Source organism: Poecilia formosa, unplaced genomic scaffold (assembly GCF_000485575.1).
Source record: "Poecilia formosa unplaced genomic scaffold, Poecilia_formosa-5.1.2 Scaffold134, whole genome shotgun sequence".
Lineage (NCBI taxonomy): Eukaryota > Metazoa > Chordata > Actinopteri > Cyprinodontiformes > Poeciliidae > Poecilia > Poecilia formosa.
Window position 1 is genome coordinate 1,650,980 of NW_006800073.1, and position 24,372 is coordinate 1,675,351.

The 24,372-nt window shown below is 37.1% G+C and overlaps 2 protein-coding genes across 3 annotated transcripts in view; both read right to left on the reverse strand.

Moving 5' to 3' along the window:
* Positions 1 to 1,816: 1,816 nt before the first annotated feature.
* On the reverse strand, positions 1,817 to 14,791 carry limd2 (LIM domain containing 2). 2 transcript variants are annotated; one of them, XM_007562203.2, is made up of 4 exons: positions 14,583 to 14,791; positions 3,515 to 3,559; positions 2,344 to 2,480; positions 1,817 to 2,248 (listed from the first exon to the last, which is right to left on the reverse strand). In XM_007562203.2, the coding sequence occupies exons 1-4, from the start codon at positions 14,583 to 14,585 to the stop codon at positions 2,089 to 2,091; spliced, it is 345 nt and encodes a 114-aa protein (XP_007562265.1). In that variant the 5' UTR covers positions 14,586 to 14,791; the 3' UTR covers positions 1,817 to 2,088. The 2 variants fall into 2 exon arrangements, with proteins under 2 accessions (XP_007562265.1, XP_016531934.1); XM_016676448.1 differs by lacking the exon at positions 14,583 to 14,791 and having other exon boundaries at positions 3,515 to 3,598.
* An 886-nt stretch (positions 14,792 to 15,677) lies between these two features.
* ddx42 (DEAD (Asp-Glu-Ala-Asp) box helicase 42) overlaps positions 15,678 to 24,372 on the reverse strand; it is a 9,171-nt gene continuing 476 nt past the window's right edge. The window contains exons 2-18 of the mRNA XM_016676444.1: positions 23,807 to 24,025; positions 23,527 to 23,683; positions 22,910 to 22,965; positions 22,586 to 22,622; positions 22,192 to 22,344; positions 21,994 to 22,098; positions 20,814 to 20,933; positions 20,546 to 20,722; positions 20,343 to 20,471; positions 20,156 to 20,255; positions 20,031 to 20,078; positions 19,561 to 19,658; positions 19,151 to 19,427; positions 18,789 to 19,015; positions 17,874 to 17,984; positions 17,025 to 17,129; positions 15,678 to 16,808 (exon numbers count right to left, since the gene is read on the reverse strand). Of these exons, the coding sequence (XP_016531930.1) occupies positions 16,143 to 16,808; positions 17,025 to 17,129; positions 17,874 to 17,984; positions 18,789 to 19,015; positions 19,151 to 19,427; positions 19,561 to 19,658; positions 20,031 to 20,078; positions 20,156 to 20,255; positions 20,343 to 20,471; positions 20,546 to 20,722; positions 20,814 to 20,933; positions 21,994 to 22,098; positions 22,192 to 22,344; positions 22,586 to 22,622; positions 22,910 to 22,965; positions 23,527 to 23,683; positions 23,807 to 24,018 (2,778 nt within the window). The 5' untranslated portion in view covers positions 24,019 to 24,025 and the 3' untranslated portion in view covers positions 15,678 to 16,142. The remainder of the gene's footprint in view (positions 16,809 to 17,024; positions 17,130 to 17,873; positions 17,985 to 18,788; positions 19,016 to 19,150; positions 19,428 to 19,560; positions 19,659 to 20,030; positions 20,079 to 20,155; positions 20,256 to 20,342; positions 20,472 to 20,545; positions 20,723 to 20,813; positions 20,934 to 21,993; positions 22,099 to 22,191; positions 22,345 to 22,585; positions 22,623 to 22,909; positions 22,966 to 23,526; positions 23,684 to 23,806; positions 24,026 to 24,372) is intronic.

Genomic DNA, 24,372 nt, shown 5'->3' on the forward strand with positions numbered 1-24,372 from the left:
TTGGTATGCAACAGAAAGTATGAAGAGAAAGGCAATAATACAAAAGTGAATATTATCCACCTTTTTTTGGGATGGAAATGATGACTATCTAGTGGTATGAATGCCACACAATTTCTCAAAGATGCTTCATCTCTTACCCAAAAAGGTTTCATCCACATCTTTATGAATCAAAAACATCGAGTAGACTAATTCTTTAAGAATTTCGGATTAACAATCACAATCTTCACAAGACTTATCAATGACTAACATGCCTCAAACAACAGAGGAGCAACATTTTCTTGTCTGTTGTCACATATAAGCAGACAAGGCCTCAGTTTCCGTCGTGATTTTCAATATCATGTTTGGTAATTGTGTTTGCTTGTGCAAAGTGAGAGTACAGCAAGATGGAGAAGGAGGGAAACGCTCAACAGTCACAAACCACGGCTCTATGTACAGATAGCATACAAAACACAGGTTTCAGAAATTATTTCATATTCCGATAATAAAAGTACAGAAACGGGCTGCTACACTGCAAAAACACAAAAGCTTACCAAGTAATTTTGGGTGAGTTTCTAGCGCAAATATCTTAGTAAAATGGAAATAAGACAAAACTAACTTACAAGTAACTTCTCAGCAAGATATGGGAGCTTATTTTAAGTCAGTAATTCCTTAATATTAATTTTAAAAGCACTAGTTCTACTGGCAGATTATTTAAACTACAATAAAGCATTTTCCTCATATTATAAGACAAATAATCTGTCAATTAGCTAGTTGCTGGTGAAAACTGGCACTTTTTCATCAACGTTAAGGAATTATAAACTTAAAACAAGCTCCTATGAGTTCCTTAAAAGATACTTGTAAGTCAGTTTTGTCTTATTTCAAGCACTAGTAACTCAACCAAAATTACTCTGTAAGATTTTGTGTTTTTGCAGTGCATGCACTGATGAAACAAAACCGTTCACAACACAAGACGTAATTACAGTTTAAAGGTAAGGCTATTAAGACCCAGTCGTGCTAACATGCAAGGATAAGACTGAGAGAGGGAATTCAAAAACAAGAAGCGGATGAATTGAATATTAATAATAAAAAGTAAAACATGAGGTGAGCTGTTGCCGATGTGTGCGGTTGTTATACAGTACTCTGTACCCTGTTTGTTCCTGAATAAACCTGTAACAGCGTACCACAGCGAGGGATTATTGAAACTATGCATCGATCTTATTGGGTAAAAACTGACCTGAGTGCATGCATGCTCTGTTTGAAACATTGTTGCTCTGAAACTCTTCTGAAATGCCTGAGGATGTGGTAGAATACTCAAAAAAATGGTGCAAATTATTATCATTTCTTTTTATTATGAGAAGAAAAAGAAACGTTTTTGATGCGCTCCCCATTTTACACTGCAAAAACACAAAACCTTACCAAGTGATTTTGGTTTAGATTGTAGTGCAAATATCTTAGTAAACTTGAAATAAGACAAAACTAACTTACCAACAACTTTTCAGCAAGAAATAAGAGCTTGTTTTAAGTCAATAATTCCTTAATATTGATTAAAGAGTGCATGTTCCACTGGTGCCGTTACCTAGCAACCCCAGCCAAGCCCAGCCCCGTTACCTAGCAACCCAGTTTGAGTTCCACTGGCAGTTTATTTCACTTTAAGTAAAATAATCTGCCAATAGAACTAGTAGATTTTCATCAATATTAAGGAATTATTGGCTCTTATTTCTTGCTGAAATGTTACTTGTAAGTTAATTGTCGTTATTTCATATGAACTAAGATATTTGCATTACAAACTAGACCAAAAATACTTAGTAAGAATTTGTGTGGGTCTTTTTTAGTGCAGGGAACAAATTTGGTCACAATCAACTATCAATTCCAGAGGAAAGAGGAAAATAAAGGTGTAAAATAATAGTCGATTAAAATCTCCAGATGTTTTGATGCTATGGGTCTTTTCTAAGCAGTTTGTGCATGTTTCTGTTCAGATGGCGTTTTTTAAAAAAGCGCGTGGTCAAATTAACTGCCCAGCATAATGAGGCATGTGTTCATCGCAAAACATGCTGGAGGTGTTCAAAAGGACAAAAAAAAAAAAAAAAAAAAAAAAAAAGGCAGGTGTGATCATGGCGACTTTGTGATGGTGTCCGACTCCTTGGAAGCCCAGAGCTCTTTGTGCTGCTTGCGTCCGAAACCCTCGTCGTAGTTGCCTTTGCTTTTGAAAAGCTGCTGGAAGTGGGGCTTGCAGTAAAACTCGCCCTGAAGAGCTGCGAAGGAGCCGAGGCTGCGGAGCAGGACGGGATCACAGAGTTACAAAGGAAGCTGAAGGAAGGAATCATATAACCGAAGAAAACAAAGAAAGCCAAGCGCATTATTCACCTCAGCTTGGCTTTGCAGTGCTTGCAGCAGAAGCACGCTGAATGGAAAACCAGGTTGTTGGCAACCAATCTCTCCATCGGGTAGACTGTCTTCTCACATGTTGCACACACTTCCTTTTGGGTCTTAAAGCTGAAAGACTGAACACATCAAGATATAATTTAATGGGAGCGCCACGCAGTGCAGTGAGAAAGTATAAATACTGCAGGGTTTCCCTCAGTGTATCAGAAGCCTGGCGGGCCACCAGGCTTTACTTGCGCCCCCACCAGGCTGAGAAATGTCTGTTTGTTTCTTGTAGATTGTTTATACATCAGTAACAGAGACAGCAAAGACGGGAAAAATCGAGTCTGTTTGGTGAAATGTTGGGAAGCACAATGACATCATAGTGTGGTCAGTATTTGAACACATAGGGAGATTAAATGTGCAGGACTTTGGTCAACAGCTGTTGTTTTAAACGAGCTTAGGGCTAAAACAATTAATCAGATTAATCGTGATTAATCGATTAATAACTCCCTTTAACCTGTCATTCACAGGTTGTCATTCACAACGAGAGGACCCAAATCTGGGTCCTCTCGTCGTGAATGACAGGTTAAGAGGAATGACTCATATATCTGGTTAGTTCTAAATTTAGAGCATCCAGACTCAGAAAAGGTTTACAGAAAAACCTTTTTCTGTAAATATGTTCTAAACAGAACGCCTCAAGAGTTTTAGCTTCACCTGGTTCAAATTCACCTGGTGAAAATGATCCTGTTTAGCACCGTTTTCTATGTTGATGTTTTTTTTTTTTTGTTTTAGCTGTAGATGCATCCTTTGCTAAAAATAATAAATTGTACACAAAAGAAATGCTAATTTATTTCATTTTAGGCAAAAAAAAGTGTTTAGAAATAGATGCATTTCTAATATTGTATAAAATAAGCTTAAGTGGTTAAATGAAAAATCTGCAGAACGTGCCAATTTCTTTTATCTGGTTAATCGATTAATCGTCAGAATAACTGATTACTAAAACTGTTAAATGTGCTATATAAATAAATTTATGTTGACTTTTCTGTCCAGATTTGCCAGTTTCTGTGGGTTTAGTGTTTTATCTCCATGTTCATGTGACGAGTTTGGAAAATGTCACAAACCAGAAAAACAAAAGAAGCAGAGAGCAGTGAAGGCATCACCGGCTGGTTACCTTCGATCGCTGGACAGATTTATCTTCAGTGTTGGTTCTGGTGTCCTGAAAAAAACAAGAAAAAAACATATTTGTTATTTCAGCTAATATTTTAAAACACCCCAAAGCTTCGATGTATCTACAAATTCATTATAAATGGCAGAAGATGATTGGATTAATGGTCTACAGAGCGGTTTTTCTACCTTTACCAGTGTGTTTGTGTCATGAGTCTGATCTGTTTCTCTCCCCCCAGTTTGCTTTTGCTCCATCTGTCTCTCTGCACCCCGGGGAGAGGATCAGGTGCCTCCTGTCTGCACCGAGGCCTGAAAATCAGCTTTTCTCATCTCATTACGAGATTTATCAGCTTAATGTACGGCTTAAAAACTAAATGTCTGATTTTTTTTCATTCCAGATTCAATGTTTTTAATTTTTAAAATCACTTTCTTTTCTAAATTGTGTTTCTAAAGAAATGACCAGAGTTTGGTAGTAACTGGTCATATTTTCTTCAGGAAGTTTTTGGAAAAATGTACTTTTATTAGTATTTTTACTACGCTGTACTTTTTACTTTTACTTCAGTAATTTTATTAAGAAGTATTTCTACTCTTACTTGAGTAAAATTTCTGGATTTTCTCCCCATTGAATGTTTTTAACCAAACATTCAGCAGACACAGACCTGTAGTTTTTCTTTACATTTAATCAGTTTTTTATTTAAAAAAAATATGTGGAAAAAAATATTTTTTGTTACTTATATGAATTATCATCATTTTGATTATTAAAATACCAAAGTTTCCACTTAACTTTATATTTTGGTCCATCTAGTGATGTAATTTTTAAATATTAAATTATTGATAATTTGATCAGTTTTTTGACCAGATACTTTTTTTACTCTTAATTGAGTAATTTCTTGTTACTTTTACTTGAGTAAAAATATGTTGAAGCAGTGCTACTCTCCCCACCTCTGGAAATTACAAATGACAGAAAATATATTTTTAAAGTGTCTTATTTTAATAATCCCTTCTGTGAATCATATGATGGAGTATTAGGGTCAGGCTAATTTTTGTTAAAACTATCAAAATGTGGCGATAATATGGGCAAGAAAACATGCATTTTACCACAAAAACATATTAAAATTAAGAAAAGGAAGTTGTTTTAATGAAAAAAAAAACATACAAAAAAGAAGAAATAGTTGTGCTACTGATAGTAATTTGATACTGATGTGTTGAAGAAGTGTTTCTTTATCTGTAAAGCTTATACCAAAGTATAAGTTCACAAGATGTTCAACTTCCCTCATTTAATTTTTTTTTTACTATTTTTCACATTGAAGTTCTCATGAAATTACTACTTCAGTCTCCTACAGCTTTATTCTGGTAATTTTCTGACTTTATTCTTGTTATTTAAATTAAAATTATATTGTAGCCTAGCTCTACAAGAGCCCCAATAAATAAGTGGAAGCTGTCAAACGCGTTTGTCATACAAGATGGCGGCCTTGGGTGGACCTACATCACTCGTAACTATGGAAACTAAAAAAAAAATCCAGATTTTCCAAAAATTAAATCTTCAAACACCAAAAGAGTTAATTTATTGATAAAACTGAGCCACAGTTCAATGGTTCGTGATTGATATAGAGAAGCATTTACCACACTGTTTCTGTAAGTTGGTATTTTAACGTCCTTATTCAAGACGTTTCCATCAATCAGGTGAAATTTTAGCAACGATCACAACTAAAGCAGATAATAAACAGAAATGGACTGAACGGCTGCCGCAGAAAAAGCTCAGTAGGAGCAAAAACTGGCAGCTTCTGTTGAGGAAGAAGGGGAAAGTCCACTGGAAACCTTTCTAAAAGCTTCTTATGTAAGTTTGGCTGGAGATCAATGTGTAAAAATGGGAGTTTGAGGCTAGTAACAGATGCACATGGTAAGAGCTGCAGCATAATTTTACAGATTAATATTTGCATAACAAATGGAGCCAATGTTCACCAACATGCTAGTGGTAAACCGTATCAAACTGGTAGTGCCAACATGCTAGTTATAGCCACCATCCAAATGGTAGTGTCTAATTTTTATCTAATTTTTAATTTATTAGCTTACTTAATGCAGTAAGTGAATAAGCTAGTGATATTTCACATCCAAATGGTAGTGTCAACATGCTAGTCACTCGAAATGCTAGTAATAGCCCCATGCTAACAATAGCCTAATTGCTAAAATTAGCATTTTATCAATTTTTTTAATTATTAGCTAGGTTTAGCATACTTAATGGAGCAAGTCAATTTAAGTAATGCTTGCATACTGAGTTCAGTAGGTCACTGGTGGCCATTATGCTAGTTAATTACTTTCCTTAATGGTTGATCATTTGTATCTACAGCAACAAAAATACCATCTACCAATCTTGTGATTATTTTTTCATTAATAAATGGATAGCAAAAGGTCATTAATAGGAGATTTAATGAACCAGGTAAAGTTAAAAATGCTGCCTGAACATATTTACTACAAAATGTTTTTCATTTTAAATGCAACATTTGTTTATTTTTGTAGAGTTTTAGCTTAATTAATGCTCTGACTATATAGTTTTTTTTTTTTTAGCTAAAGGTCGTTTTAAAGTGTGTATCCTTTAAACGATTAATCGATTACTAAATTAGTTGATGATTATTTCAATAATTGATTATTCACGATTAATCGTTTGAGTATAACTAACCAGACACATCAGTCATTCGTGTTAAAGGAATCTATACCGGAAACATTTTAGCATCATATTTTGCACCAGTCTCAGCTGTTATCCTAACTCAACAATGTGCAAGACATTTTGACGTAACTTTATTGATGAAACACTTCACAAACAGACAGGAAAACAAAGGGTGTTGCCTGCACTCAGGACAACCGGATGACATGTTTTTGTAGCGATTAGTTAATTAACAGTGAAGCCATGCATCTTCCTGTAGATGCAATCACATCGCAACAGTCAAGCATGTCCTCCTCATCCTCGGTTCCTCCTGAGAGCAGTCATTATGTTGCTGCTAGCTTTCAGACAGCTAATGCGTTCTGATTATCAAGCACACTGCATGCTGCACCACTTCCTGTGGTTGTTGTACACATGCTGAACCAAAAAGACTTTGATCTTCTCCAGAAACTGTTGAAAATTAAGCTTAAATTTAAAGTTTTTGCAGGAGAGGTATAGCTTCTTCACAGGAGAGCTGCAGTAAAATCTTGTAATTGCAGCCATAAAAGGAAAATCGACTGTTATCAAACTTATATTTTTCACATTCATCTAACATGTATTTAGATTTGCATGTGCCATCTTGGTCTGTCTTTGCCATATATGTACATAAGCCTCAGTTTCCTCAAACTGCTCAAATGTGGCAGGAACTTGTTACGACACATCTGTTTCTCCTGTCCTGCAGACAACGAGAAAAGTAACCCAGTTGCAGTCTTATTCTCACTGGTAATTGTCTGCTGACAATTACTTCCCAAGTTTCACCGCAAAAAAAGGTTGAAGAAAACTAATGGTTCGCGTGATACCAATCAATGTGGCCTCAATAACTTAAGGGGAAATGAAAACCCTCTGTGAGCAAAAAACTAAGTGTTCATAAAGAGGTTTTATAGTGGAACTAATCCTCTCTGAACCAGCACTGTTTTAGCTGTGTGTGAGAAACTTCAGCCAGCTGGAGTCTGGTTATCTTACCAAACAAGGAGCACTTTCAGCTCAAATCGTCTTGCAAAAGAGCTTCAACTCTTAGCTCACTGCATCAATTCCTCTCTCTGAGCCTCCGCTTGGGCTGTAATCTCACCTCCACATGCCAGCCAGCGTGTGTTTGTGTGAAACACACCCCGGGGCCGAGGGGATTGATTACAACAGGTTCCTCTGTTCTCTTTAACGGAGCTTCTGGGTATCTGCTTTGAGATTTATGTTCAACATTTAGGAGGCCGCTTAATCTCACTTCTTAGTCACTGCTGTGCATTAAACAAACTAGACATGACTGAGGGTGTTTCCCCAACTGATAATCAAGTAAAGAAACCAGAAACTGTGAAAATGTGCAAAAGCATTTCACTCCAACTCAAGAAAGTAGATGTGAAACAATGCAAAAACACAAAATCTTGCCAAGTATTTTTGGTCTAATTTCTAGTGCAAATATCTAGGTAAACTTGAAATAAGACAAAGTAACTTATAAGTAACTTTTCAGCAAGATATAGAGACTAGTTTTAAGTAAATAAAATAAAAAAGTTAATAAGAAAAGTGCTTGTTCTATTGGCACTTTTTTATTAACTTTTGCAGTGAATATATTGCAACTTCAGTAAGGAGGAGCAAAACCCTGTAAAATACAGAGCGTGGTTCTTGTTCTGCAGTAGCTTGGTACCAACCTTTAGTTAATGTTACTGCATTTATTTAGCTTATTTAAGTTAAATAAGTCCACAAACATTTAACTAATATCCATGTTTCACTGGGGAATGAATATGGCAGAACACAGAGGCCATTTCTCTTCAAAATGGACACATATCCATTTTCCAAGAATCACAAATCTAATTTGTTGCGATTCAGAATCAATATAAAATGTCCCAAAATCGGTTTAAATAAATAAAACAAATTTTCTGGCTTTTGGTCTCCATTTTGTGACGATGCTGGACGTCCTGACGTCGCCAAGCAGTTGGTACTGGCACCAAAACAAAAAGGAAATGGAAAGAGAAAGAGCGATTCAACCGGTCTCGTCTTTGTTGAAGGAAAAACATTTCGACTCATTTTGATTTTTACTGAATGCCCAAGGTGTCCAGGCTTGACATGAGCTGTGCAAAGTTTGCAAAACAAAGATTAGGCACTTCAGGAATATCACAAATGTGAGGAACCAAGCTGTGTTTTTTGCTGAAAAATAACCAAGGTATTTTTACACTTGGTAGTTCAGTAGACTCAGTTAAGCTGAGGACTAAAGTTGCAACATTTGTTACATTTCCAGTTGCTGCAGTTCCTTTTCACACTGCACTGAGTCAAACAAACCAAACCCCTAGAAAAAAAAAACAAAAACACTTCCCCTCCTCGCCTGTGGGGGCGCTGCACCAAGAACCACTGAAGGACACGACACGAAACCTTCAGAAGAAGACATGACTGAATCTTCCTTGTTTGGTAACAAACACAAGCCATTTCTCACTCTAGCCCTAGACTCTGTAGTTTGTCTTGGTTGCATTTACCCGCTTTAGTCCGCTTGGCATTCACAAATGCATTCGAACCGCACCAGAGTTCACTTCAACTGAACTGAGATTGAGGTTTGTAGGTGGACCAAAGTTCGCTTTTTTGGTCCAATTCAAGTTAAAACGCACCAAACAAAGCTGGTGTGAATGCACTCTAAATGTTAAATGAACTGCATAAATGCTAACAGGTATAAATCTTCTTATCTAAGCAGCAGCAGCTGCTCTAAATACGGGCCTGTGATGGATGACTGCGGCCTCCAGCTCCCACTGAATGACATGTTTGGATTGGAAAAGTCGTAAATCCTACTCTTTTTTTTTTCCAGTGAAGGAATTTAAAGATACAGCTAAAGATGGCATGGACTAAAGCTAGAGGTTCCTTCTTGTGCAAACACAATCCTTCAAGCCAGGTCATGCAAGTACTACAAAGACAAACCATCTTTACATTTAAACTGCTGACTGACTGGAAAAAAACAGGTATTTCACATCAGATTATCTCTGAATGCACAGCGTAGGATGACTCACTGCTGCAGGGCCCTTTTAAGGAAGCTTGAATGTTAAAAATGTACTCTGTCAGCCATCCAAACATTCACTCTCCTGTTCCTTATTTTTAGAAACGCAATCATTGTATAATCATTGTGACAGTAGCTTGAACACAAACAGCTCAATTCAATGAAACAGCTGTCCAGAAGTTTGTCTTAAAGCTAAACTCAGCGGAGAATATTTTCCTGTTCGGAGCCAAGAGTTACTGCAGATTTCATATCTGCTTTTGTGTGTTTTCGTTTTGGATCTCCTAAATCACTTTGCTGGAAAAGAAGACAAATATAAATCAATAACTAAACATTTAGAGACCGAGACAAGAAGCCTGGGAAAATACTCCCAACTGGTATGAAGTTTCCAGAAAGTAAAACTTGATGCTGATTAGCCAGCTGCAAAAACTGATTAAACTTGTATGAATTGGACTCATTTAGAGAGGTTTAGTTCAGGATTCAGCTCTCCAGTCTGCAGAGTAATCACATCTAGCAACATGGTGAAACGTCTGGTCAGCCACTATTTCACTTCCCCAGCTGAACTTCCTGCTGGACCCAGAAAGTGACGGGGCATGTTTCTGCACCGGGTGGCATCCATCGCCATGTCTGCATGTCATGTCTCACTGACTCAGCGGACAGGTCTCGTTTTAACTTCCTGTCTGACGAGGAAGAGCTTCAGGAGCCACGTAATTATGAGATAATAAGCTGCCAAATAACAGAACGTCGTGCTTTTAGTAACTCACAGATAAAACTCAAGAATAATTTCTAAAAAAAAAGGTTATGCTGATTGTTTACTGTCTGGAAATGTCCAAAGTTATCGATTAATGAGTTAATCCAGAGTTGATTGATATTATTGATCGACCAATGATTAATTGATAAGCATCCATTTTCATAAAATGTAATGTTTCTCTTGTATTAAGAGGGCCAACTGTCTTTTCAAAAAATAAGACAGTTGAATTAAAAATAGAATCAAGCTAATATATTCTAATAATTTCTGTATAATAACATCTGTATTTTAACTTAAGGAAATTGTCGAGTGTTTTTATTTCAAAACAGAACCGCATGAAGTTAATTTTCATCCCACCCGCACTCTGTTTGGACCGTTTCTCTTTTGGATTCTCATAATTGTGAGCTTATTGCAAATTTTGCTCAAAAATTGGCAAAAATCATTGGATTTAAAGGGGCAGTACGATGCATTTTCCAGGCACATTGTGCCATTTTATAGCATAATTAAACAGATCATTTTATTTGTAATAATGCTATATATACAAAATATAATACATAATTAAACACCTTGAAATTGGGCCTCTATCCTTTTAAAAACTCCACCTTCAGGAAGTCATCACAACATGGCTCCTTTATTAACCCTTTAACAACGTTTCTACCAGCGCTGCACTGAGAAGAAGCTCCTCTAACAAGCTCAGCTGATGTTTGCTAATTGCTGCTGGCTAGTCTGAAGGAGCTGATTGGGGGACGCTCAGAGGAGGAGCTCAGAGGAGGAGCTGTGCCTCGGAGGGGGAGCTAGGTCCACCCAGGCGTCTTACACAGCCTACTGGTTGCCATGGAGATTATAGGAATACAGCAACACTCCATGTTTGCTTTTGATGAGGGAGTGACATTATAACATAATGTAAAGCTCAAAATATTACATTTTACACGACACTGCCCCTTTAAGTGACTGCTAACTCCCACCTGCAGGTGGCAGTATTTCTTACTTCTGCTACCTCAGCCTCATTTGATGTCAAGTAACAAAAGGGGAGCAATTTCAGTTCTTCAATTAATAAAAATGTTTGTGTCTCCCATCTGTCTGCTTGTTATTTCTTTCTCATCTTTGTGGAAGGGATTTAAAGAAAGAAACATCATGAAATTCTTTACAAATATTTCTGAACTATACGACTAAACAATAGCAAAATCCTGGAGGGATTGTTGATGTAGGTCATCCATTCAACCCAAATCGACTATTTGGTTACATGTAAAAATGAGAGTGGGGAAGTTCAGAGCTCAAGAATAAAGCAGCCATTTTATCTTCCTTCTTTACTTACATGAGTTAGCTTTAATGTAGCAATAGCACGTTTGATCGGAGTCAAGTCATTGGGTTTTGAGTAAGGAAAAAAATTAAAAATTTCATCACATATTTCCACACTCAACACTTTTTAACTCGTTTTTAAAAGTACAAGAGCAAAAGGTTCAATATTTGTCCTCAAAAACAATCCAGACTGGATGTAATATTTTTCCATACCTACATTTTTCTTAAATTCGTAACTTTTTAAAACTTTTTCAGACAAACCGTGTCTAAAGCTTGTCTTAAATGTCAATTTTCCTCAACAAAAGCTGATTAGAACCTTCTTAAAAATGATTTTGGCCAAACCTTCATGGAGGAAAAGCAGAAAATAAACAACGAAATGAAGCACAGTTCTCATTTCAATCCTATTTGCATGTAGCAATTCTGAGAAATAGCGTCCAGAGAAAGTGACACTGGCTTTTCAGCAGTAAAGTAAGCAGCTTGTGATATTTGACAATGCAGAAAGTTGACTTCCCTTTTTTAAAAAAACGTTTCTGTGAAACGACTTAAGATGCTCTGATGAATAAATAAATATAAATATCTGTTCTTGGATGAAACACAAAATATGATGCCTTTGAAATAAGAAAAAAGACCAAAGACAAATGCTGGTTTCTATTTTTTCTGTTTGATATTTTAATAAACATAACCAAAGGCCGACTGGATGCTTTAAAAACATGCAGCATCTTGCAGCTTTGCTTCTGCAACTTGATTTAAGGTGGCTTACGAAACTTCTACAGCTGATCAGATGCTATCACAGAGGGGAGAAAATGAAATATTTCACAATCAAATTCTTCAGTGGAGCATGTCTCATCCAGCCCTGGAAACAAACTAAAACACAACTAGCATGCAAATATCTGCTTTGCAATCGCAGCAAGATTTTCATTCCAACCACACAAGGTACAAAGACGATGAACCAAGAAACAATCTTTCACTTATTTATTGAAGTGATTCCCTATGCTGCAGTAAGTATTTGTATTTTAAAACGTGTCATAATTGAAAATAAAACATGCTGTGTAGGTTTCTAAACAAGCTGTTCAAAGGGTTCGGTACCTGACAGCAAAAGAAATGTGAGACTCGGTATCAGGTTCAGCCAACAACAAAATAAGAGCTCAAATGACATTATGACATGGAAGACGAAGCCTAAAAAAATCTATTTTTAATTTAAAACTTCAGATTTATCCCCAGGGTTCGTTTTACACGTGAATCTTCTCAGGAAATGGAAACGAATGATACAAATCAGAGTGAAGGAATGTGGTTATCTGCAGAACACTTTCATGCAGGCCTACCGACGCCATGATGGAAGAAACAAACCACAACAACATGTCCTTATAGAAACGGCGGCTTCTTCTGTGCAGAAAGACGTGAGTCAACTGGAAACTCACAGCTGAAATTCAGTAAAAATATGTTTTACTCTAAAGAAAATACAAACATCAAATCAAACTATCTATCATTTGGTTTGAACCTCTAAGTCTTTTTTTAATGTTTTAGTGCTTTTAATAATTTCAATTAAGACCCGAGTTGGGCAGTAACTAGTTACATTTACTCAGTTACATTTACTTGAGTAACTTTTTTTTTTAAATGTACTTTCAGGAGTGTTTTTACTACACTGTACTTTTTACTGTTATTTGAGTAATTCTGTTATGAAGTATTTCTACTCTTATTTGAGTAAAATGTCTGGATTCTTTACCAACTGAGTGAAAAAAAACATGTTTTAACCAAAAACTTATACTGTTATTGTCATTTTCATAAAATACCAAAATTTACACTTAACTTTATATTTTGGTCCATCTGATTATGTAACTTTTAGATGTTAAATGATTGATAATTTGATCAGTTACTCATTACTCGAGTCGACTTTTTTTCTTGGGTGGTTAGTTTTTACTTTTACTAGAGTAAAAATATGTTGAAGTAGTGCTACTCTTATTTTGTTTGCATTTGTCTTAAATTTATTGTTTGTCTATGACTTTGTCTATTCTTTTATTACACTACAGTCAATAAAGTCAAACCAAACCAAAATTAGTACATCAATTGCCTACAGCTCCATCTGTCATCTGCTTTTTGGGTGAACAAATAAGACCTGAGACATAGATTCCGATATTTATCCAAAACAAGAGGCAGCAGTGCCTCTGAGATACTGAAAATCAGACAGTCTGAGAACTGTGGCAGGAAATGAAAGTTAGTGTAGTTAAGCCTAGGAGCCATATGCTGGCAAAATAATTAACAACCGATCAGGCTGTAGCGCCTCGCATGGATGAAAAGTGTCTTTGAGAGATCAGACAGCTGAAAGAAACTGCTTTATAACACAGGAAGTGAAACTCTCTTAGTGGGATGTTTATTATGCCTTCATACAGAAATAAGAAGCCGGATTAAAGTGGAGTCATGCAGTAATAGGGGATATCAGATGTCATTAATAATTTTACAATATGCAAAGGCTGTTTACTGTTAACGGTACACCAATGGTTTGAAACGTTACGTATTAAAGCACAAAACTATCCAAGTGCTTTTAGTGGGATGTCAAAAAATGTGACTGGAGTTTTCCCAATTTTTCAGGTACTGCTCCTTACAATTGGATCATATTGCAAATGTATGTTTTAGCCACTTTTTTATAAATAAATGACATTTTAGCGCTGCATTTTATGTTTTATGATACCCTGACTCAAACTCATACTTGCTCATGTATGCATGGAAATTATTTTCAAATTAAATTATACCAAAGATAATCCAAGAAACAATGGCCCTGACATGCTGTCCAACATCATATATACCTATATTCTAATGTATTTATTAGATATAGAAGGAGATCCAACTGATACGAATTAATATGTCAGCTATAACACCTAATTTGTAAGGCAGTTACAACCCTGTGCTGCTACGCTTGACAGAACAAAACAATAACACTATGTTCGGCAACAAAGCGGTTTCCAAATCAGGAAATGGAAAGGAGGGGATTAGATTAACTGTTTATAAGATTAAAAACAACAGCAATCACATCTAAAAAAGTGTTATAAATGTCTTATTTAATACAGCGTTTTAATGTATAAATTAGCCTTTAAGCTAGCGAACCAGACGTTACAATTGGACGTTGCACTGTTAGCATTTTAAAGACCCCCGGTGGGGGGTATTTAAATCTAAGCCAAACAAGGATAAACACTTCGCTGAAATTAGAACTAAATAAAAACAGATGTTAATAAGAATCAGCATCCTGGACGGTGGATCATTTCAGAATGGACAGGCATCATCACCTCACCTCAGAGGGAGAGAGAAAGAGAGAAGAGGCTGCAGACACGGTGCAAACCAACGGACAGAGAGGAAGAAAAAGCAGGACTCACCATCTGCGCTACTTGTCTGCGGTGCCCCGGCTAACAGTGAAATCGACTGGCTCAGAAACTGGACTCAAAATGTTGTCCCCAATTTCTTCTTGTGGTCTGGTAGGGTTTTGCCGTTGGAGCTAAGCCTGCTTGCCGGCGAGTTTCTACCCTCTGCTCCGCTCCTCGTCTCGGTTTTCAATACAACCGTTTTCTTCGTCGGCAGGATGTCGCACGCTATTGGCTCGCATCTGTTCCAGACATGTTCACGTTCTGTCGAACAAAATGAAACTACGTGAGAAATACAACGTTTTGTCGCCACGAGCGAGATTTCAGTAATTTTAAAAGGACATATTTACGATGAGCGTAAGGTTTTTACTTAAGGTGATGGCATTTGGTTAAAATTAAATTGTGTTTGTATCTGAGTCATCACAAATGTACTTTTATTGATGGTTATGATGTCCGACTTTGCAAGGCGCTCCTGAACATGTCATGTCTAATTCTGATAACGGTGCCCTAAATAAGCGGTTTGTCCAAAGAGCAGAAGTGGGTAAAATACCCCAAAATTGCACTCAAATAAGAGGACTACTTCATGATATTTTAACTCAAATAAAAGTAAAAAGTATACATCCAAAAAATTACTCAAGTAAGAATAAAAAAGTATTTGGTAAATAGGTTTCTCAAGAACGAAATTGATCAAACCATAAATTGTTTATTTAAAAATTACATAATCACAGATCATAATATAAAGTTACGTAGAAATGTTGGTATTGTATAGACCAAAATAAAACTGATTAATATAAATACCATAGCTAACAACAATAGTTAAAATTTTCCAAATAAATACACGTAAAAGTATGTTAGCAGTAAGCTAGCAGCTACCTAATCCGTCTTCAGAGTGCGACTTAAACTGCCTGATAGAAAAAACCAGCGGGAAGAAAAAAATATAAGAGATTAAATAGTCGAGCAAAATGTATCATTTGTTTTTAACATTTTAAGTCAACTTGCATTTTAAAATTAATTTGACATGACTGTGATTGGTGCAATCATGCCTTGAGATGAAGAGCAGTCAGCCATTTAAGGAAGAAACTACTCAAAGCAGCTGGACGACACCAAAGCTTTAAATCAAACATGTTTTTTTATTTGCGATATACACTTATGCCGTGGAAAGGCACTCCACTAAAACATGAATACAATACACAAAAAGAGCCACACATAGTTGCTTTGACATGTTCATTTACCTGTGAACTGAAGTTTTGTAGTAAATGAATGCATGAGCTTTGCAAGCATAAAGATGTGTGACAATGCATCTGGAACTGCATTTCTTTATTTTTTTTTACTGACATTAGAATTCACAGCTTTTATGCTCGACTTGACTAACAGTAACATCAGCTTGGATGGTATGTGTACAGTTGGTGTTTATGAATTGTCTGTGCTGAACAAACCTCGAGTCCAAACCAACTTTTCTGACCACTTAAACCAAAAAGGCTACTTCTTTCAAGCTCTGATCTGCTCTGCTACCGGCCTAGACGGACCAACTCTTGTTATGGAGCTGAACATATGGAGCGCTAAGATGTGCTAACTTTAGTTATCCCATCGGCTCTTCCTGCGTTTCGGCGGGTCGGGAACAGCGAAGCTATCGTCTCCCCTGTCCCTCCCCTCCCCGCTTCCCCTGTCCCTCCCCTCCCCGCTCCCTCTGTCCCTCCCCTCCCCGCTTCCCCTGTCTCTCCCCTCCACGCTTGCCCTGTCTCCGCCATCCCTGTCCCCTCTCCGGTCATCTCTCTCTCTTCTGCTTCCGTCGCCATTCCGGCTGTCGCTGTGGCGGCTGCTGTGGCGATCCCTGTCACCATGGCGGTCGCGATCTCTGTCTCCGTGTCGGTCCCGGTCACCGTAGCGATCCTCGCCGCTATGCCGCTCGCTCCTGTCGCTGTGGCGGTGATGGCCGTCGCCGGGGCGACCCTGGGACTCCCCGTGTCGATCCCGCGGGGTCTCTCTGTGTGTCGGGGGTGCGGGTGGAGGGCTGCTGTGCTGTGAGCCGGTTGGACTGGCGGGCACGGAGCTCAGGGAGCCGGCGCTGGTGAAACCAGGTATTGAAAAGGCGGCCATGTTGGGTCGTTCAGAGCCGTTGGCGGCCTCTGTTGGCACCGAGTTCAGGCTGCCGGCGCTGGTCCAACCGGAGGAGCTGTTGGACTTGGTGCTGAGCTTCGGAGGGCCGCTGGTTGCCGCCACAAAGTGGCTCTTATACTGAGTCTAAAACAAAACCAGACACTGAAATAAATGATTGGCTGTATGCATGAATTAAAAAGGCTGCTGATACCTGAGTTTTTTTTATATATATCTTTTTTTGGAGAAAATTGTTTCCACTATTTGTAATTTTCAACATAAAATTAAAGGTGATCTATTATACTTCCTTAAACAGGTTGGAATAAGTCCACGGGCTTTACAAAACACGATGACAAACAGCACCTGGAAAGCTTGTTTCAGTGCAGACATGCGGTCCCCCATCGCCCCAGTTGTCGGTTTGCTGTAGCCTTCAAAGCTACTAGCGGAAGACAAGCTGCTGCTACGTTCCTGCAAGGAAATATTTTAAACGTTAAATTTATTTATTTAAATCACAATTCACAGTAGGGCTGGGCGATAAAACTAATTTATCAAATCTTTGGTGTTGGAAGATTTAATTTTTGGAAAATCTGGATTTATTTTTTCACCAATGCACTCCTTGGGTTTCCATAGTTACGAGTGATGTCATCTTGCTTGATGAGCGTTTTTTGTTGTTTTTTTTTCTCTTTTACAGCTTGTATTATTAATTGGACTTTAATTGCAGGTCAACTTTACAATAAAATGTACGATCCAGGCTAAGATTTTGTTTTTCAATAAAAATTAAGTAATGTTTTTAAAAAGAACACAATTATAGTCATTTAAATGTCTTAATATTACCAGAATGAAGACGTAATATTTGGAGAATGAACTCAACAAAAAAAATAAAAAATAAAAATATTCAAGCTTTTTTCCCATTAAAATTCATGACTATATTCTTACAATTAAACAAAAATGTTCATACCCTGACCATAATAATTTGAAATACAACTCACAGAAGGGATGGTTGGGAAAAAAAGTTACTTTTTGGAAATATTTTCTGTCATTTGTAATTAATTAAAAAAAAGATTAAAATCGGATCTGGTTTGAAAAAAAAAGATTTTATTTTAAGTCATGTTGCCCAGCCCTAATTCAGAGGTATTGTAATGTTTGACATTTTTGTGCTGTTATTTTAACACCATGAAAAGCAGATTCAGTTTATGTGGGCCAGTGACTTACAGAGCTGTCGGACCCCAGACCCGGTCTCTCTTTGTAACCAAGGCCGCCTCCACCGATGTTCAGCTTCTTTCCTTTTCCTCCCTTAAACCGCGATTTCCTGAACCAGGGATTCTGGGGGAGATCAATTTAAATACAAATTACACAAAAACACAAAATCTTACCAAGTATTTATGTCGGGCAAATATCTCAGTTCATTTGAGTTAAAGCAAAACTAACTTACAGGTAACTTTTCAGCAAGAAATAGGAGCTTTATTTTTAGTAAATAATTCCTTAAACTGATTCTCCTGGATATAGATCTACTGAATGCTAAATAATATAAATATATTATTACACTGGAATGACAACGACTCTTTCACTACAAATGATTATTTATATATTGGAGGGGTAAGCTGGACAAACTCGGAACAGTTTGGAAGCATTTAATTCGTATGTGAGAAAATGGGGATAAAAGATCAGACTTTGAACTGCTCAAATCTATAGAGACCGTTTTTAAGTTGGCTTTTTGTTTATAATGTATATCACATTACATTCAAATATGGATTGTGAAATGTTTTTGTCATAAATAATAAAAAAATAAAAACAATTGTGGAAAAAAAATCCTAAATATTAACAAAAAGTACCAGTTTCTCTGGTTCACTTATAACATGGGAAAAATATCTCCCTATAAATGAAATAATCTACAGAGGAACTAGAACTTTTTCATCAGTATTTACAATTTATTTTTACTTAAAACAAGTTTCAATAGGTTGCTAAAAAGTTACTTGTAAATTAGTCTTTTATTTTTTCAAGTGTACAAAGGTGTATGTGCTAGAAAATAGACTAAAAATACTTTAGAAATGTTGCTATATTTATCATCCAGAAAACAGCAAACGTCACATTTTAACCCCTTCGTTAAAATGTGATGTTTTTTCCCACCTGCATGGCTAAATCCATGAGCTCTTTGGGAACGGCCTGATTGGCTCCCTCCAGGTTTCGCACCAGGTCGCCGGCAAACGAAGTGTCCTTGCTGGTCAGGAGGGTGTAAGCGACACCTTTCTCCCCGGCGCGACCCGTTCGGCCGATTCTGTGAGTGTGCGTGTCGATGTCGCGCGCCACATCGTAGTTCACCACGGTGCGAATTGACGGGATGTCCAGACCGCGGGCTGGGGCAAGCACAGAGAGGTGGCAAACATTACAATCTTTTACATTTTAAAATTAATCTAAATAAAGTCACTCAGCTCACAAAAAAATATATTTATCAAAATATTTAAAGATGGAGAAGAGGTGGAAGTAAACACCGGCTACGTCAGTGGCCACCAGAACGGGTAAATTTTTCTTCTTGAAGTCGCTGATGACTTTGTTCCTCTCGCTTTGGTCCATGTCTCCGTGCAGGAGGCCGAGGCTGTAGCCCTCCTGAGTCAGGTTAGTGGCCAACTCCTCGGAGTTGGCCTTCTTGGTGACGAAAATGAGCACAGAACCGGTGGAAGTGAACTCGACCAGCCTTCGGGTCAGCCAGTTCCATTTGTCTGACCCGCTGAGCAGCAGTTCCACCACCTGAGTCACGTCCTCGTTGGCCTTTTAACAGAAACCATTGACAGAAAGAAACTAAATCTGCAGCTGAATCCTCCGGCAGGTAAATGTTTGAAACATAATCTTGTCCTAAAATGCATTTTGTAAATGTTTTAATCTGAAAAACATCTTAAATTACCTCGCCGATGTCGCCTTGCACAACCCGAATAGGATCAACTAAAATGTCCCTCGCCAACCTCTCGATTTTTTTCCGAAAAGTGGCGCTGAAGAGAAGAGCTGCAAAAGAAATTATAGTAGCAATTAGGGCTGAATAATCATGATAAATCGATTATTGAAATAATTGTCAACTAATTTAGTTAACTGGAGTACAGAGACTCTAAACAAGGGCTTAACGTGAATGAACAACAGAGTCAAAGCAATAATTAAGGCATAACTGAACAAAAATGGATATTTAAAATGTAAATATTCATCAAATTTAAAGTTTATTGATTTTTCAGAATGGTCCTGCATTATTATTGTGCCACCACCATTTTATTACTTGAAAATTGTCTCAAAACAACAATATTATTGTTTATTGCAATAACTTTTGGGACAATTTATCATCCCAGAACTTATTTATTCAAGTTACAAATCTCAAACATGACTTACTCTGCCTGTCTGGGCGAACATGGCTTGCAATTGATCTCACCTGATATTCTAAATAAGAAGAGAGAATTATTTATTTACATACTTAAAAAACGGTAACAATGTAAAAAATAATAGTGTCAGCTTACCAAATCCCATATCAAACATGCGATCAGCTTCATCAAACACCAGATATGTCACTCTCTGTAAGGATGTCGCCTTTTTTTTAACATGGTCGATCAGGCGACCCTGCGTAAACACATTTCATTCGCTGAAGTTCTCGTTTATGCATTTCGACGTCAGCAGCAGGAAGAGAAAGCAGGTGAAGTTTCTCACCGGCGTGCACACGACGATCTCTGCTCCCTCCTGCAGAGCCTTGGCCTGCTCCCACATGCTGCCGCCTCCGTAAACAGCCACGGAACGCAGCGAGTACGCTTTCCCAAAACGCTTACACTCTGCATGGATCTGCACAACACAAGTATAATAAATAAACCTCTTCAGCTTATTAACATCTGGGTAAAAACGCTCCAGCTGTTTACCTGCTGACAGAGCTCCCTGGTGGGACACACGATGACCGCGATGGGTCCCTCTCCGGGCTCCAGCTCCTTCTGGTCCATGATGTGAACCAGCATCGGCCAGATGAACGCCGCCGTTTTACCACTCCCTGTCTTTGCAATGCCGATCATGTCGCGTCCAGAGAGAGCAATGGGAACTCCCTGGAAGAACGGTCGGGACAAATAATGTTGTTGGACCAATTTCTGGCTTAAACTCTACAGCCTGAAAGATGGAAGTAAATTTTTACTGAACCTGACACTGGATCGGCGTGGGCTGAGTGTACTCAGACTTTCGAATCTGATGCATCAGCTGCTCATCGAAGCCGAAGTGAGCAAAGCTGGTGCAAGGTTTAGGAGGAGCAGCACCAGAAACCTGAGAAGAAGAGAAAATAAAAGAAAAGAATGGGTAAAAAGAAAAGAGAACAGAGAAAAAATAAGAAAAAGAAAGAAAAGGAGAAAAAAGGAAAGGAGAAAAGAATAGAAAAGAAAGAAGAAAATAGAAAAAGAAAAGAGGAAAAGAAAAGAAAGGAAAAATAGAAAAAGAGAAAAAATAGAGAATAGAAACAAATAGAAAAAGAAAAAAGAAAAAGGAAGAAAGAAAAGAAAGGCAAAATAAAAGAAAAGAAGAGAATGGAAAAAACAGAAAAAGAAAAGATAAATGAAATAAGAAGAGAAAAAAAGGAAAAAAAAAAGAAAAAAAAAGAAAAGAAAAAACAGAAAAAGGATAGAAAAGAGAAAAAAATAATACAAAATAAGTGAAAAGAGAGAAAAGGAAATAAAAAGAAAGATTAGAAAATAGAAGAGAAGCAAAGAAAAGAGAAAAAAATAAACCAAAATAAATATTTATTATATTTGAAACAATTCAAACAAATCATCTTAAGGTAAACAAACTTCCTGCTCAAATTAATGCTTAAAAAATCTCTAAAAAAATGTTCCTGCCAAGTTTTGTGGCTTTTAGCAAACAGAAATAGTTTTCGAAATTATAACTGATCTAAAATAACAAGAAAAGTTTAGTTTGATTTAACTTTAGACCATGAGAAAAAAAAGGAAACATGTCTGGCTTTTGTACGGTGTAAGAAAACATCCTATTGAGGACCAAAACTGACATAATCAGAAACAAAACCAGAAATATATATTTTGTTTTTCCTTTTTCTTAAACATATAATTTTGTCAAGAAATTTAAAAACGATATATTTCTGCTTTTATTTTTAATTATGTCAGGTTTGGTCCTCCATAAATATCTGGTTTCAACTGTAAATAAAGTTTTCCAAATTTAGGCTTACAGTTTGAATATCATTCACTTATTAAGGACTTTATACAGAAATCAAACACTTTACAAACCTTGAAAACAACTAATTTAAAGCAACCTTGTAGAAGTATTTGGAATAAAATAGCAATTTGAATGTGAAATAAAAACTTAATAACTGGCTTACTCTCAAGTTGAGTTTCTGCCTCAACTCGAGCACTTGGCTGCCGTTGAGAATGCTAAGCTCCTCGTGTTCATTGTAAAAGTTTTTCTCAAAAGGGGGGTAGTCGATCTACGAGACAGAGGATTCACAAGAAAAAATTATTATTTTGATTTTCCTTTAAATAAATCACACAGGTAAAGTGATTTCTACTAATGAGAGTACCTCTGAGTGGTCAATAGGTGGCAGCGGCAGGATTATTTTCTTGGTTGTAGAAGGAATTGGGTTTCCATCACTGTCATAGTCGATGTTTTCCTCCTCTTCCTCCTGGGTCAGCCCTGCTGTGGGATTCTCTGCCATGTAGCGGAAATACGCTTCCTGTAGAGAATACAGCACTTTATTTTAAAAACTAACATAGCACTTCATAGCTGAGCAACTAAAAATATAAAATTACATGACTTGTCGGATTTAAATAAAAAAGAAAATTCACAAAAATCAGGCCACAACAATGATCCTAATTGCAACCTGCGGAGTCAGAGAAATGTGATGCAAAATAAAAGATCAGAGAGGTTACAGGAAGTACGTCTCTGGATTGAAAAACTTTGGAAAGCTCACTCACCTGCTCATCTTCTTCCTCAATGTCATCACGAATACCCCTGAAAAAAACAAGCGGAGAAAAAAAAACTTCCCTGCAACTCGTTCATACACCAAAAGCAGCCCACATCCCACAATGACTCTGCCAAACGCATCACTTTGGTTTTGTGACTTTTTTTCCTACAGTTAATGGAACAACTTAAAGCCACAAAAGTATCACCCAACTTGAGAAAATAGGAAAAATCAGACAGAAATCTAAAATAATTACTGTAAAGTTTCAACTTTTATCGTTTTTTTTTTTTCTCAGGAATTTCTGTCTTTAAGGGATAGATTAAATTAAAATACTTACTTGGTTGATTTTTTCTCCTTTTCTTCTAGTTTCCTCATGTCTTTAGCTGCTTGGTTCTAAGAAAAAGGAAATAAAATAGTAAAATATAACACTTTAATTTGTGTAAGTGTTTAAAGATAGCTTCAGGTTCATCGTGGGAACTACTGAGAAACAAAATGAAACAACATCAGATCTTCAGTGGAGCTCTGGATGATCAACTATATCAAGAATTACTGCGATGATTGATAGTATTGTTGTTTCGAGACCATTTTCAAGTAATATGTTGATAATGCTACAATAATGCAAGTTCAACATATTTAAGACCAAAAAAATTTTTATTTTGTAAAGAACACTGGAACTGGAAAATGTTTAAATACCCAGAATAAAACACAACAACCAAAAATAGTAAATAAAACGTAAATTAAAACCATTTACAAGCGAAACTACAACTAAAGTGGATTGTAACATCTCTGTCAACAAAATTGCTCCTCAAAAAATATTAATGATCATAATGGTGATTATTGAGCTCATTTTAACTTATATACAGGCCTAATCTTCAGTTTCACCCTTCCAGTCTTTGTGAGTGGTGGATTTTTGTGCTTCAGAGTTCAACAATAACTTTATGCAACTTTCCACACCTCAACCTCTGCCATGAAGGCATCCAAAGGGTCGTCTTCGCTGTCTGAGCCGCCGCCGCCGCCCGACTTCATCTGCTGCCGCGTGGGCGAGTTCTCAGCAGGAATGTAGGGCAGATCGGCGTTGCTGCTGGACTCTTCTTCATCGTCTTCGAAATACCTACAACAAAGGAAAAACAGACGATTTTAATTTGGACAATTGTGTTTACATTTCATTCAGATCTTAGCAGTTTGACTAATATTGTGTAAAGCAGTAAATTCACTGAGGGCAGCTGTCACTTACGCGTTTTCTTCATCAAAATTAGCTCTTTTAGACCCTATTTTGTAGAAAGACGGAAGCTGTGGGCTTTTCCCATAACCGCCACTTGATCCAGAAGCGCCTAATGATGTGTGAGATTTTGGGGGAACATTAGGCTCCTCTTTCTTCCCTGCAAGGGAAAAACCTCCAAAGCCAAACCCACGCTTCACTCCTGGACCACCTTTGTTCCAGTTCATGGCTGCGCTGTGAAAAACAAACAAACAAATGTTTGAACTGCTTTAATCTCTCCGTTAGATTCGTATTTAATCATCACTGCAGTCTGTAAAACAGCACCTGTAAACGCAGGAAACCTTAAAGATTTCAAATACTGAAATAAAAATTGTGATTATGAAATATTCCCATTGTAATACCCAAACTGTAATTGTTACTTTTTAAACTACTTTTCCACTGTTAGCATAAGGAATTCATGCTGTTTGTCTAAAAAGATTATTTAAAAATACATATATTATGTACCGTTTAGCAGTACAGTTAATGAATGTAACCGCTGCAGTTACATACTCTTGTTGATCGCTGGTAAGATTTAATTATAT